At 34.5% G+C, this 12,138-nt stretch overlaps 1 protein-coding gene across 3 annotated transcripts; it reads left to right on the top strand.

Annotated features, from left to right (window-relative positions):
- The first annotated feature begins 2,034 nt into the window (after positions 1 to 2,034).
- On the top strand, positions 2,035 to 10,289 carry LOC137733238 (cyclic nucleotide-gated ion channel 1). 3 transcript variants are annotated; one of them, XM_088697045.1, is made up of 9 exons: positions 2,035 to 2,227; positions 2,303 to 2,374; positions 4,625 to 4,923; positions 5,020 to 5,069; positions 5,172 to 5,366; positions 8,439 to 8,776; positions 8,880 to 8,991; positions 9,112 to 9,198; positions 9,472 to 10,289. In XM_088697045.1, exons 1-9 carry the CDS (start codon positions 2,190 to 2,192, stop codon positions 9,940 to 9,942), a joined length of 1,662 nt encoding a protein of 553 aa, XP_088553171.1. In that variant the 5' UTR covers positions 2,035 to 2,189; the 3' UTR covers positions 9,943 to 10,289. The 3 variants fall into 3 exon arrangements, with proteins under 3 accessions (XP_088553171.1, XP_068328487.2, XP_088553170.1); XM_068472386.2 differs by having other exon boundaries at positions 4,625 to 5,069; XM_088697044.1 differs by lacking the exon at positions 2,303 to 2,374 and having other exon boundaries at positions 4,625 to 5,069.
- Positions 10,290 to 12,138: the final 1,849 nt, after the last annotated feature.

Here is a 12,138-nt window from a genome sequence, read left to right as displayed (position 1 = left end):
GTTTACGTAAAAAGCATTACTTTCAATATAGAATAACGAGATTCAATAATTATGTGTTATCTATTGTAAGGATTTGAATTTTCTCCCTTTCAGTCTTGTCCCCTCCTTTTGTTCTGAGCCTTTCAAAGCATCTTCAAGTTAATTTAAAATTCAAGATTATGCCAAAACTGACCATAAAAAAGAAACCACTAATAAGAAGAGAAAAACAAACAGAAAAGGAATTAAAAATTGGGCCACTAATTGGGTTTGAGGCCCACATGGAAGAAGATACGAAAAGTTTCTTGTTTCGGCTTGCAAGTGGGTTTCCCAGAGCGATTCCGACCAGTCCACTCCATTGATTGTTGTCCAATTTTCTACATGTTTGTTTGTTGATATAGTAGATAAGAAAAGTTTCTTGTTTCGGCTTGCAAGTTGGTTTCGCAGACCGATTCCGACCAGTCCACTCCATTGATTGTTGTCCAATTTTCTACATGTTTGTTTGTTGATATAGTAGATAAGAAAAGTTTCTTGTTTCGGCTTGCAAGTTGGTTTCCCAGAGCGATTCCGACCAGTCCACTCCATTGATTGTTGCCCAATTTTCTACATGTTTGTTTGTTGATATAGTTCGAATCAGTCTTACTCTTCTATGATCTTTATTTTAAGGACAACCAATGCATATTATCTACAATATTATATTAGTTTAAATCTAAAAATTTAAAATATTTAACAACTTAATAAACCAAATCCAACTTAAAATCTATGAACCATTAGAAAACTCATTTTCTTGTTTGGGTTTATTAAATTGTCAAATATTTTAAGCATTTGAATCTAAACTAATATAATCTTTTAATTAACATACATTTGGTTCTTATGGATCCTCAAAATGAGTACCTTAGGAAAGCATGACTCTAGTTGGAATATAGAAATCTCGTCCGTTTAATGACAGGGCACATACTTCATCATCTGTCTGCCTGAAACTACCTACCATTTGCCATCCCAAGCTACATTCATCTGCCATATATCTGGAATTTGCTTGAGATGGGTTGGGCCTCTTCATTTAGAGTTCAGGACTGGAATAATGAGAGGCCAAACCCATTATTTCAATCCCAAATATGTCTCTTGAGATGGGTTGGGCCTCTCATTATTCCACTGGTTACGAATTTGGGTTTTTTATTGTAAAATAAATTTGTATAATTTCTTTAAGACATACTTCAACCCTTGGGGTAATACTTAAATTTTAGGTTTTAAACTTATCCTAATTTGCTCCAACCCTTGGGGCAAATATGCGTTAAACTCAAAACTCATTTATGGGTCAAATTTAGCCCAGGATTTATCCTGGGTTAGTGAGGCTGATCCACAATATATATATATATATATATATATATATATATATATTTATAAATTCATTGAATCCAACGGTGCAGATCTAATTTGATCAAATTCAATGGTAAAATATATATATATATATATATATATATATATAACAGTCTAAATTTAAATCCAACGGCTACAGAAATTAAAAAAAAATATTTATGTGTTTCTTATACTTTGGTAATGTTCCACGAGTTTCATGGTGTCAGTTTAGTGATTTTTCAATATTTATTGGAATATAAATATTTTTAGGTTAAAATATTCATAAAATTAAATTTGGATAGTCCACATAATTTTTTTTAAGCGTTACTTTAGAAAAAAAATTATCCTCATCTTGGGTTAAAATTTTAACCCAAAAGGGTTGGAGAAGAAAAATTGTTTATGGGTTAAAAGTTTTAGGTTTTAACCCAAAGATTGGAGATGATCTGATAAATGTGAATCTCAAATGTGTTGGTGGATCCTATCCACTAAACTATTTTTTTTAATACATCGATATTTTTACACTAAAAGGATGTAGAGTTCGGTTAAGCCACACAATGGACAACCTAATTTGGTATCAAATTCGCCATTCAAGAGCTTCGAATCTAAAACCTCTCACTTTTAAGTAAAATGTATATTATAAAATGACTTACGTCATATAAAAAGACAAACTTGAATTTTATTAAATAGAATGGCAATGCAGCTAGCAGCTTCAGCTTCTGCCACTCAACCCAAATGCTATCCCTCTGCCTGCCAGTCTCTCTCCACCGAGTAAACTGAAAACCTCGTCGTAGCTATTTATTAGGTAATCTTTATTACTCATCATCAAGGTCATTGAGTCCATATACATTTAAGTTATTATGGATCCAGATATGGAGAACCAGGCAGTAACAGACAGGTTCGTACTCTCTCTCTCTCTCTCTCTCTCAGTATTTCGAATTATCTTAGCTTGCTGTTATTTGTCACTCTCAAGGTATAGCAGCGCACCATGGCGCAGCGGTGGGAATGATAAAGCGTTGGAAATCCACGGAGAGTCCCAAAATGTGTACGAAATTTATGCTATTTGAAACGCTACACTTGATTATATATGGCTATTACAACACCTTCTATTCCTTTATTTTTAAATTTTAAAACGCCGAATACAACATAGTGGCGCCGGCAGCGAGGCTACGGAACTCATCTAATCGGATGAGAGGCAGTAGCTGGCATCGGAGTTGCATATGGTAGCCAATTTGATTCACTATTCAGACTTCAAAGACGTGAGGAGTTGACTTCAGTGAAAACTTTTAACAAAGACAAACTTCTTTCTACAAACACAGACACAGTGACCCGTTCATAACCATTCCTCCAAGGAAACGTTGCGTCACATTCAACATAGACAAACTCACTCTTATACTAATTTATGGGATTGGCTACAAATATACACAGAATCATATATAATATTACTTTGGAGTGAGGTCCCTCCTGCATTTCTTCAGGATGCCCTCCTTCAAGTTAGCTTTACTTGATTTGAAGTTCTAATGAAATCGTTTCCTTTCAGAAAAGAAATATATATACATATATGACCTAATTGTTGATTTATGCGAACTTGTGTAGCGCCAATTTCTCCATTGAGTTAATATTAGCCGATTATCTCTTGAACTTTTATAAATAGTCAATTTTCCTTTGGTGTTAGATCTTGAAATTTTCATCTAATTTTTCAAGGGAAAACTTGATATAAGTCCAATTTTTTTAGCCAATAGTAAGAATAGCCAAATTTTTTAAAATAAGTTAAATTTAATTATTTAATTATCAATAATTATCTATTCAATGATAAGATTTATTATAAAAATCAAATTTCTTCTTAATTATCTCTTTGATTATTTCTTTTTATTTTTATTTTTTGTTATTTCTTGTTCTTCCTCCTACTTTAAACCCCATTTATAGATTTTATTTTTAATTTTTATAATCAACCTATATCACAGGTTAATTATTTTTATGTATCTATATGACAAATTCTTTTTTATAATCAACGTGTCACAGATTCATGTGTCTTGCTTGTAGGTATGTTATGTTTTTTTCCTACCTTTTAGTTAGATTTCCTATCTCACTTATAGGTATAATATATATATATATATTCATGTATTTGTTACTTGAGTTAAGGTACAATGTTTTGTAGATAATTTATGTTAGTATATTAGTTTTTTTTTTTTTGTAAGATATTAATTAGATTTTTTGGAGTTGAAAAATGCATAATATTAGAAGATTTTAATTGATTTTTAATATTTAAAAAAAATATAAAATGAGTATAAAAGAAATAAAAACATGTAATTAGATAATTGGACTCACTCCTAAAAATCATCTATGTTTTTGGATCTAGATCTAAAAGCCCCATTTTTCAATTAGTCACACGGATAACCTATGCCAACTATATAAGAGCAAAAACGTATTCTTGTTTTGTTAAATTGGGTGCAAAGCCAATACTTTGTAACTCCTAATTAAACTTCCATGAATAATTCAAACATAAAGTGTACGGAGTCAACTAGTGGAAGAAGAAGAAGAAGAAGAAGAAGAAGAAGAAGAAAATAATAATATGTTGTCCACATGAAGGATAAAATTACTTTATTACCCTCAAGCATTTGCCATATGACCAAAATAGATAGAAAATTACATGAAAATTCCAATAATTAACATCCTAGGGTAGGGAAAAATTGGCTAGAATTAAAGTTGGGGTTTTTTGAAATAGGTCCAAAATAACTAAAAATTTGACATATTTCAAAAGTCAAAAGTCACTAAAAATTGGACCTATTTCAAAAGGTAGTCTATAAAATTGGACCTATTTCAAATTGGACCTATAAAAGTGGGAGATTTTTGTTTTTGGTTTTTTATTTTTTTATTTTAAATATTGAAGGTATTTTAACATCATCTGACCTGAAGGTGAGGTTTCAATAAAAAAAAGTAAAATTTGAACATGTGAAAGTATATTATTGTCCATCATTTTTTTTTTGTGTGATAGAAGATTAAGTAGTATTTTCACCTTCTTTTGATTGACAAAGAGGCTTTTATTAATTAATAGAGATTAATAGAGATAAGTATTGTAGTCAATCTTAGAAAATTATTATTATTCATTATTATGCTACGTTATGGACGGATACTTGTTTTAGCGAAGAATTCTGAAATACATCTAATAGCTGCTATTAGAATCGGATTTATATCTCATTTTATCTTGTTTAATTTATTAGCTCGAGGGCCTCATTATTAGGATTTAGAGTGAATGCATATGAATTTCATTCATTGTTTGTTGCGTGTTTCCCAGGATAACAAAAATAAAGAAGATTTTTGATGTGCGTCAGGATCAGGGGACTCACCTTAGAATGTGGAACAGTATATTTGTGATCTCCTGTGCATTTGCTGTCTCTCTGGATCCTTTGTTCTTTTATGTTGTGAATTTCAAAGAGGATGAAAAGTGCCTTCATACGGACGAAACGTTGGAAATTGTTGCTCTTGTTTTGCGATCACTCACGGATGTCATTTTCCTCGTGCATTTGATATGTGAAATTTCAGCCCTCAAAATGAATATCTCGAAAAATGAACAGTCCGAGGCAGTGAAACAAACTGGGGGAAATTCCGGTAAGAAATGGAAAGCCAGAGGGTTGATTCAATATGCCAGAGAGTTGATTCAATATGCCATTGCCAGGAAAATAATTCAGAATATGTTATCCATCATAATTGACGTTTTAGTTCTTATTCCCCTCCCACAAGTAAGAGAAATTAACTAAACTCTAATTTTTTTTTTTTTTGGTAGCTAGCTGAAATTGATGGTTCTATGTCCTAACCCTTGTTTATCTTTTAATTTTCTTCAGCTGATAATACTAATGTTTTACCCAAGGGAAGGCTCAGGATTTGTGGAACACAAAACGTTTGTGAATGTGTTTCTTCTGGGTCAATATGTTCCGAGGGTTCTTCGAATTCACCTGTCGGCCAAGGCATTCAAAAGGATGAATGGGAGATGGGCTAAGGGTCTTTTCAACTTGTTTCTCTATATTCTTGCCGGACACGTAAGTTTCAACTCAATTGTCATTATATTTTATTACTTTGTTAATTACTAATGTTGGATTATGGACCAATGCCGTTGTTTTCGAAAATGATAGTGTAGAAACATGACTCTTTAACTTAATCATGTAGAACGTTTATAATATACAGGGTTTGAGAAGACTCATATGTGGTAGGATTTCTAAATTAATTACAATTGATATTACGTTGCCTTAATTAAGGAGAAGATTCTAGACTAATTAATTCTATCCTAACACCACCTCCATGCCATTTAGTAATACGGTTTAGTGGTATTCCTTCTTACTTGTAAGTGAGAGGTCATAGGTTCGATTCTTTCCAAAGACGAATTTGAACCACATTGTGAGGCTTAGCCCACTCTCCCACTTCTCTTTGTGTAAATATTATCGTTTGTTCAAAGAAAAAACACAACCACCACCACCACCACCACCACTCACCACCCCCTGCAATTGGACAATCCTGATTGGACGAGTATGAAACAAAGTACACCATGATGCGGTTGATGAAGAGCTTTAGTAAGAAGATCAGCAGAAGAGGTGTAACAAACGGGATGACCATAAAGAGCCACATTTCTACGACCAAAATGATAAAAAGGTCAATGCAGCTAGTACGAGCATGGTGAATTGAATTAGTAACAAGATAGGTGGCACTGAGGTTGTCACAATGAAGTAGAATTGGAAAGGATAGCCAAACACCAAACTCGCGAAGAAGAAAATAAAGCCACGTAGTATAATTAGCACATTGATGAGCAAGGGACCTATATTTAAGTTTAAAGATAGATTGAGACATTGTCGGTTGCTTTTTATAGCACCAAAAGATGAGATTGGTGCCAAGATAAATGCGGTAGCCCGTGGTGGAGTGGCGAGTTTCTAGACAACTCGCTCAATTTATGTTAGAACAAGCAAATCAGAAGCAAGTTAAGGAGTCAAAGTGATGTCAAATCCATATTACCTTTGATATAGCAGAGAATCAGTTTGTCTGCAATCATATGAGAAATGCGAGGGGAACTCGTGAATTGAGCAACATGATTGACAACAAAAGATATATCAAGACAAGTTCAAGTAAGATACTCTAAGGAGGCAACTAATTCGCGATTAAGGTCGTTTGTGAAAATTTGAAGGTCTTGTGCGAAAATTTAAATGGGCCCTCCTTAATCTTTTAAGAAAATACTAAACTATGTTTGAAAAAAATACTAATTTTTTGTTTTAGACATTAATCTTTTTTAACCTTTCAAACATACCTATGTTTAATCTTGTCTGTGTTTTCGTTTGATTTATTCAATTCGATAGCTAAAAATAAAACTGGTGTGTAAGAAGCTAAAAATGACTTATTGAATAAGAAACCATGTTTTATTGCGAAGTTAAGCATTATTTCTTCATTCATGGCCTAACGCCATTCAGGATGCTTAGAAGCTTGAGAAAATCAAATGGGTTTACTAGAATCAATAGACGCTAAAAGAGCATGAGAAAGAGGATACCGAACAGTGATATCAATTCGAGTTTTTTGTGTTTGGAGATGCCGTCACGTAGCCGAGTGACCATGGGACGAGTGGACTGAACAACGGAGGTAGTCAGCGCAAAGCAGGCGACGGAAGGGGGCAGCAAGAGACGCTGAGACATTGTTGGTGCTGGTGGCAGACACGGCAGCATAAGAGAAAACACGCGTCTGTGTCGTGGGGCCTTAATGTTATGGACGTGGGTTGCTGAGGCGGATGAAATGTGGATTGAGCGCTGGGCTTGGCATTGAAGTGAGCGCATCGGAAACCGGCCCGGGGCGAGCTGGTGCGAAAGCTAGAGTATTGATGATGACGGCTAGCGCGCTGGGCTGTTTGGGAAAGTTGGGGGCTGAACAGTGGCGGTGGGACTGGGAATTAGGAGAGGGGTCAGACACTGGTAGGTCAGTAGGTAGAAATGGGCCAGGCGTGACACATGGACTGGACCGCACAAGAGAAGTAGTGGGAGGTTGCAAGACTGGATCTGGCAGAAGTTGTGAAGAGAGGTAGGAAGAAGATTAATGAGGTGGACGGTTGTGAAGGCATACTTAGCCCATAATTCACAAGGGAGCCCTGCAGTGTAGAGTAAGGCTCGTATTAAGGTGGCTATATGGCAATGCTTTCATTTGGCAAGCCATTTTTTTGTGAGTGGGGGCAAAAGTAGCGTTATCCAATACCCAACTCATGACAAAAAGTAGAAAAACATTGATTAACATACTTCGTACCTTTATCACTTTGGAGAACTTGAATAGTAGCTTGAAAGATATTACGAACCATAGCCACAAAGATTTTAAAGATATGAAAATTTTCCAATTTTCGTTTCAGATAGATCCAGGAGTAGCAAAAAAATCATCGTTGAATAAAATATAATGAAAAAAACTATAACATAAGCAACAAGAGACATCACACATTAGAATGAACGATATAAAATAAAGAGAAAGCACGATTATTAGTATTAGAATAAATAGAAAATTGCCTTGATTTGCTAAGAGCGCATCCCATACAAAAAATTTATTGATTTGATATCAAAACCTAAGCGAGACATGACAGGCGACGAAGGACGACCAAGTCATAGATTTGAAATAGTGTTGGAAGAATTCAGGCAAGAAGGAAGTTCAGACATGACAGGTTGAAGACGCCATTAAGGAAAGGAGAAGAATCAAGACAAAAACCCTAGAAACTATGGGAGTGAGACTGCAATAAGGGAGTAAAGGCTGCTGTGATTTGTTTTTTATTTTTATTTTTTATTGTTGGTGTGAGAAAGTCCTACAAGAAGAGAACGACCGTAAGTTTTTTTTTTATTGCCTGCAAAAAAGATGATATGGTTAGATCGCTAGACTCTGGTGGAGGAATGATACTAGGTAGAAATATAACTTCTTGATTAATTATGTATAATGTTTACAATAAATATAGGCTTTGAGAAAACCCATATGTGGTAGAAGTTCTAAATCAATTAATTACAATTGATATTACATTCGTTAATTACGAGAAAATCTAGATTAATTAATTATATGCTAACAGGTAGACTAATATCTAGAGTTTTTGTGTTTGCACGTTATGGGTTTAGGTACTCGGAGCTTTTTGGTACTTTTTTTCTATTCAACGAGCGGTATCATGTTGGTATGAGGCTTGTAAACAATGTATTGGTAATTGCGAGGACACTTTGTACTGCGATAGTGCCCAAACTACCAGACCTCTAAACCAGACTTGCTTGGTTACTGTGAATTCTACTGCAATAAATATGACCGAATATCTAAAGTATCGTTGCCCGTTGGATACTCCAGATGGTGCTTCACCTCCATTTAACTTTGGAATATTTCTCGATTCCCTTAAAAATGAAAACCCAGATCAAGAGTTCGGAAAGCAGTTTGTATACTCTTTCTGGTGGGGCTTGCGAAATCTAAGGTACATTATATATCCATTGGCAACCAACAATTTTCAGAAAAATATGTAACGAATAAAATTTTTGGGATTATCTAATTCGGCAACATTGTCTAATATTTTGCAGTAATTTTGGGACAAATCTGGTCACAAGTACGTATGTGTTGGAAAACTTGTTTGCGATTCTCATTTCAGTCACTGGCTTGCTACTGTTTGTATATCTCATTGGAAACGTGGAGGTTGGTATATTAAGTCTCTCTGTACATTAACTTTCGACAATTTTTCTGTGTTTGGGAGTTGGGACTGCGGAGATCATTCTTCGAGTATATTAAGTAATTGTTTGATTTGTGGCGAGACAGGCTTTTATACTGATGGGAGCTACAAAAACAGTGGACATGAGACGACAAAGTAAAAAAAAACAGGAAGCTGAAAAAGCACTTAAGAAAGTATGTTCCTCAACCTCTATCTCTCATCATTAATTTATGGAATACATTGTTTTAAAACAAAATGATGTTAACATTCGATGTTTGAATTACAATAATGATAAGATTGCACTATAATCTTAAAGTTTATAGTCCATAGTTATACAATAATGCTAAGTTAGTTAACAACACAGAATCACATTGTTATTACTAAAACTAGGTTAATGTTACATTCATTACAAAATTATTGTTCAAATTAAAGAGTACAGTAGATTAACCTGTGTATGTATACTACAGATACCAATGCTTAAAGACATGGATGAAAAAGTGTGGAAGAAGATGTGCGAATATCTAAAGCCAGCGACGTACATTGAGAACAGCTTCGTTTTTCGAACGGGAGATCCACTCGATTGCATGCTGTTCGTTATCAAAGGGACATTGTGGACCTACGCGTCGAGTGATAGTCATGCTGGGCAAGGAATCTCATCAATGGCCATCAAGCTCCTCAGGGAAGGTGACTTTTACGGGGAAGAGCTTCTCGATTGGGCATCAGACTGTTTGACCGAAGTTCCAGTCTCCAGCAAACATGTCAAAAGTCGGACAAAAGTAGAAGCATTTGTGCTCATGGCCGAGGACTTGGCAACTGTAGTCTCTCTACTCAGACCACATAATCGTAACAATCCTGAAGAGGTGGAGAAGGTGACACTTTCTGCTGTTCTTCGTTTCCATACCAAGGCGCAACGACGTCCGCCTCCGTCCCTGGCTTAAATAGGGGATGACAATAGTAAGACCTTGCCATCTGCAGCAAGTAATTAGTATCTTCAGAAACGTCGAAGTATAGACGCTTTATGGCCAAGAGTTCCATACACAACCTGGCTGCATAGATTTTGTATAAGCTCTGGCCTCAAAATAATATTATTACTGTTTGATAATTAGCCGTACGTTTCAATAATTAAGCAGTGGTAGCCACAATACCATTTCTCTCAGAGATATGTTTATGTTGGTCATGGTCTGAAACATTTGCAGTTATGAGGTTTAAGTTATTAGGCATGGAAAGCTCTAAACCTTATATATCGTGCTTGATGTTATATATGGTAATTCACTATTTCAAGGCAGTTTTTGAGTTTTTAATGGCCTAGGGCGATAAACAAATGGGGTTATTTCCTACACATTATTTTCACAAGAAAATAAAATGTACAAATTTTTATCCCTTCTCTGTGCTGAAAACATATTAATTTGGCCAGAATAAATATATAAGAATCTTCTTCTAGTATTTCTAGTGTCAAAATCATGAGGCACATATTTTTAAAATCAAGCTTTTACAAATACCTTTCCATTTAACATTTCATGTGTCATAGTTGACTTAAAATAATTTTTTAACAACTTTAGTCGAATCACTTATTTTTCTTAGTTTTTTTAGAGGAACTTATTTGAAAGGACATTGAGAAGGAGAGAATGGAAAGAAAAAGGGGAAATGTTGTTTGCACAATACTTTTGGTAAAGAGATATAATGAACTTTTTTTTCATTCTGTCAATATATTGTTCATTTGAGCTCCTCTACCATACTTGAGTTGTATTTTTAACGCTAATATTAAATATATATACCATTTTTTGTTCATATATGTATAACCAATATATATAAAAAATTGGGGCCCCTTTGATGCGGGCCTAACCAGTCGACCTTCCCGCCCTTTACTCAGGAATGGCCCTGTCACTGTTCAAGAGGTGGGTGTTTTTTTTTTTTTTTTGTCAAATTCAAGAGGTGAGGTTTGACTTAGCTCCTAAATATTTGAAATTAATAGATGTAGTTCTTGAGTTTGTTCACTATCAATTATTTTAATAATTCTGTTAAAAATTTTCATTTGGTAATTTCGTTAAAAAATCCATTAAATAAGGATAAATGACAAAAATACCCTCAATTTTTGTCAAAACATTTTTACCCATTATTTATTAAATTGAGGGTATTTTTATCATTTTGGTCATTAATGAACAAAACTTTCACAAATGACATAATGATTGATGGTGGATAAAATCATGGATCACTTATATTGATTTCAAATCTCAAGAACCAAAGTGAGAAACTATGCAAATCTCAATAACCATTTTAATTAAAAAACCTAAAAAGTTTAAGAGGCCTCAAGTGGATCAACTTCTTGCAAATAACCCACTGTGGAACAAAATATCTGTAATTTCATGTGTCACTTGACCCTTTGTTCTTTTACATTCCATTCATCGATCAGGACAAGAAGTGCCTTGGAATGGACAAAAAGGTGAAGACTGTAGCTCTTCTTTTGCGACTCCTCACGGATCACATTTTCGTAGTGCATATTATTCATCAAATTCGCTCGTCAGGCCATTAAATCTATCAACTCAAGAGAAATGGCAGTAGCCGGGAAATTGTCGTGGCTCTCGATCTTTGAAGTTTGATCAATTTTTGGATGTTATTAAAACTCTAGAAAAATGGTTATGCACTCTTTCAAGTTATTTTTCTCTCTTATATTTTAATGTTTAAAGTGCAGAGTAACTTTTTTTAAGCGGTAATAACAACTTCCTAATGTCTTTTGTAAAATATATGAGTAGCTATAGGTTTAACTAGCTCTGTTTGTTTTGCCCAGGTGCTTGTAGTAGGTGTTTTCTTCAAGATGATGGGCCCAGGATATTTGGAAAATAGAAGGGCTCTAAATTTTGTTCTTGTTGCCCAATATCTTCCATGGATTTACCGAGTTCACCTATCCTCTTTGACAACCTTCCACAAACTGGAATATGGGCCAAAGGAGCATTCAATTTTTTCCTTTACATCCTTGCAAGTCATGTAAGTTTCTTTTTCATTGTCAATTTATTTGAGTCTTTTAAATTTCGTTGCTTCGTCTACTCCTAAACCTAACTTACTCCTACCTAGCACCCTACTCACCCTTAGCATTCGACTAACTCGAGTGGTAATTCACTTTAGTCTTTAGTTTGAAT

Source organism: Pyrus communis, chromosome 7 (genome assembly GCF_041283825.1).
Source record: "Pyrus communis isolate YQ-2024b chromosome 7, ASM4128382v1, whole genome shotgun sequence".
Taxonomy (NCBI): Eukaryota; Viridiplantae; Streptophyta; class Magnoliopsida; order Rosales; family Rosaceae; genus Pyrus; species Pyrus communis.
Note: the sequence above shows the minus strand (reverse complement) of the source record. Positions and strands in the feature narration are given on the sequence as shown.

Coding starts and splice junctions, on each gene's coding strand:
- LOC137733238 (XM_068472386.2), top strand. CDS start 2,190: ATGGATCCAGATATGGAGAACCAGGCAGTAACAGACAG. Junction 2,228..2,302: donor AACCAGGCAGTAACAGACAG/GTTCGTACTCTC, acceptor GTCACTCTCAAG/GTATAGCAGCGCACCATGGC. Junction 2,375..4,624: donor CACGGAGAGTCCCAAAATGT/GTACGAAATTTA, acceptor CGTGTTTCCCAG/GATAACAAAAATAAAGAAGA.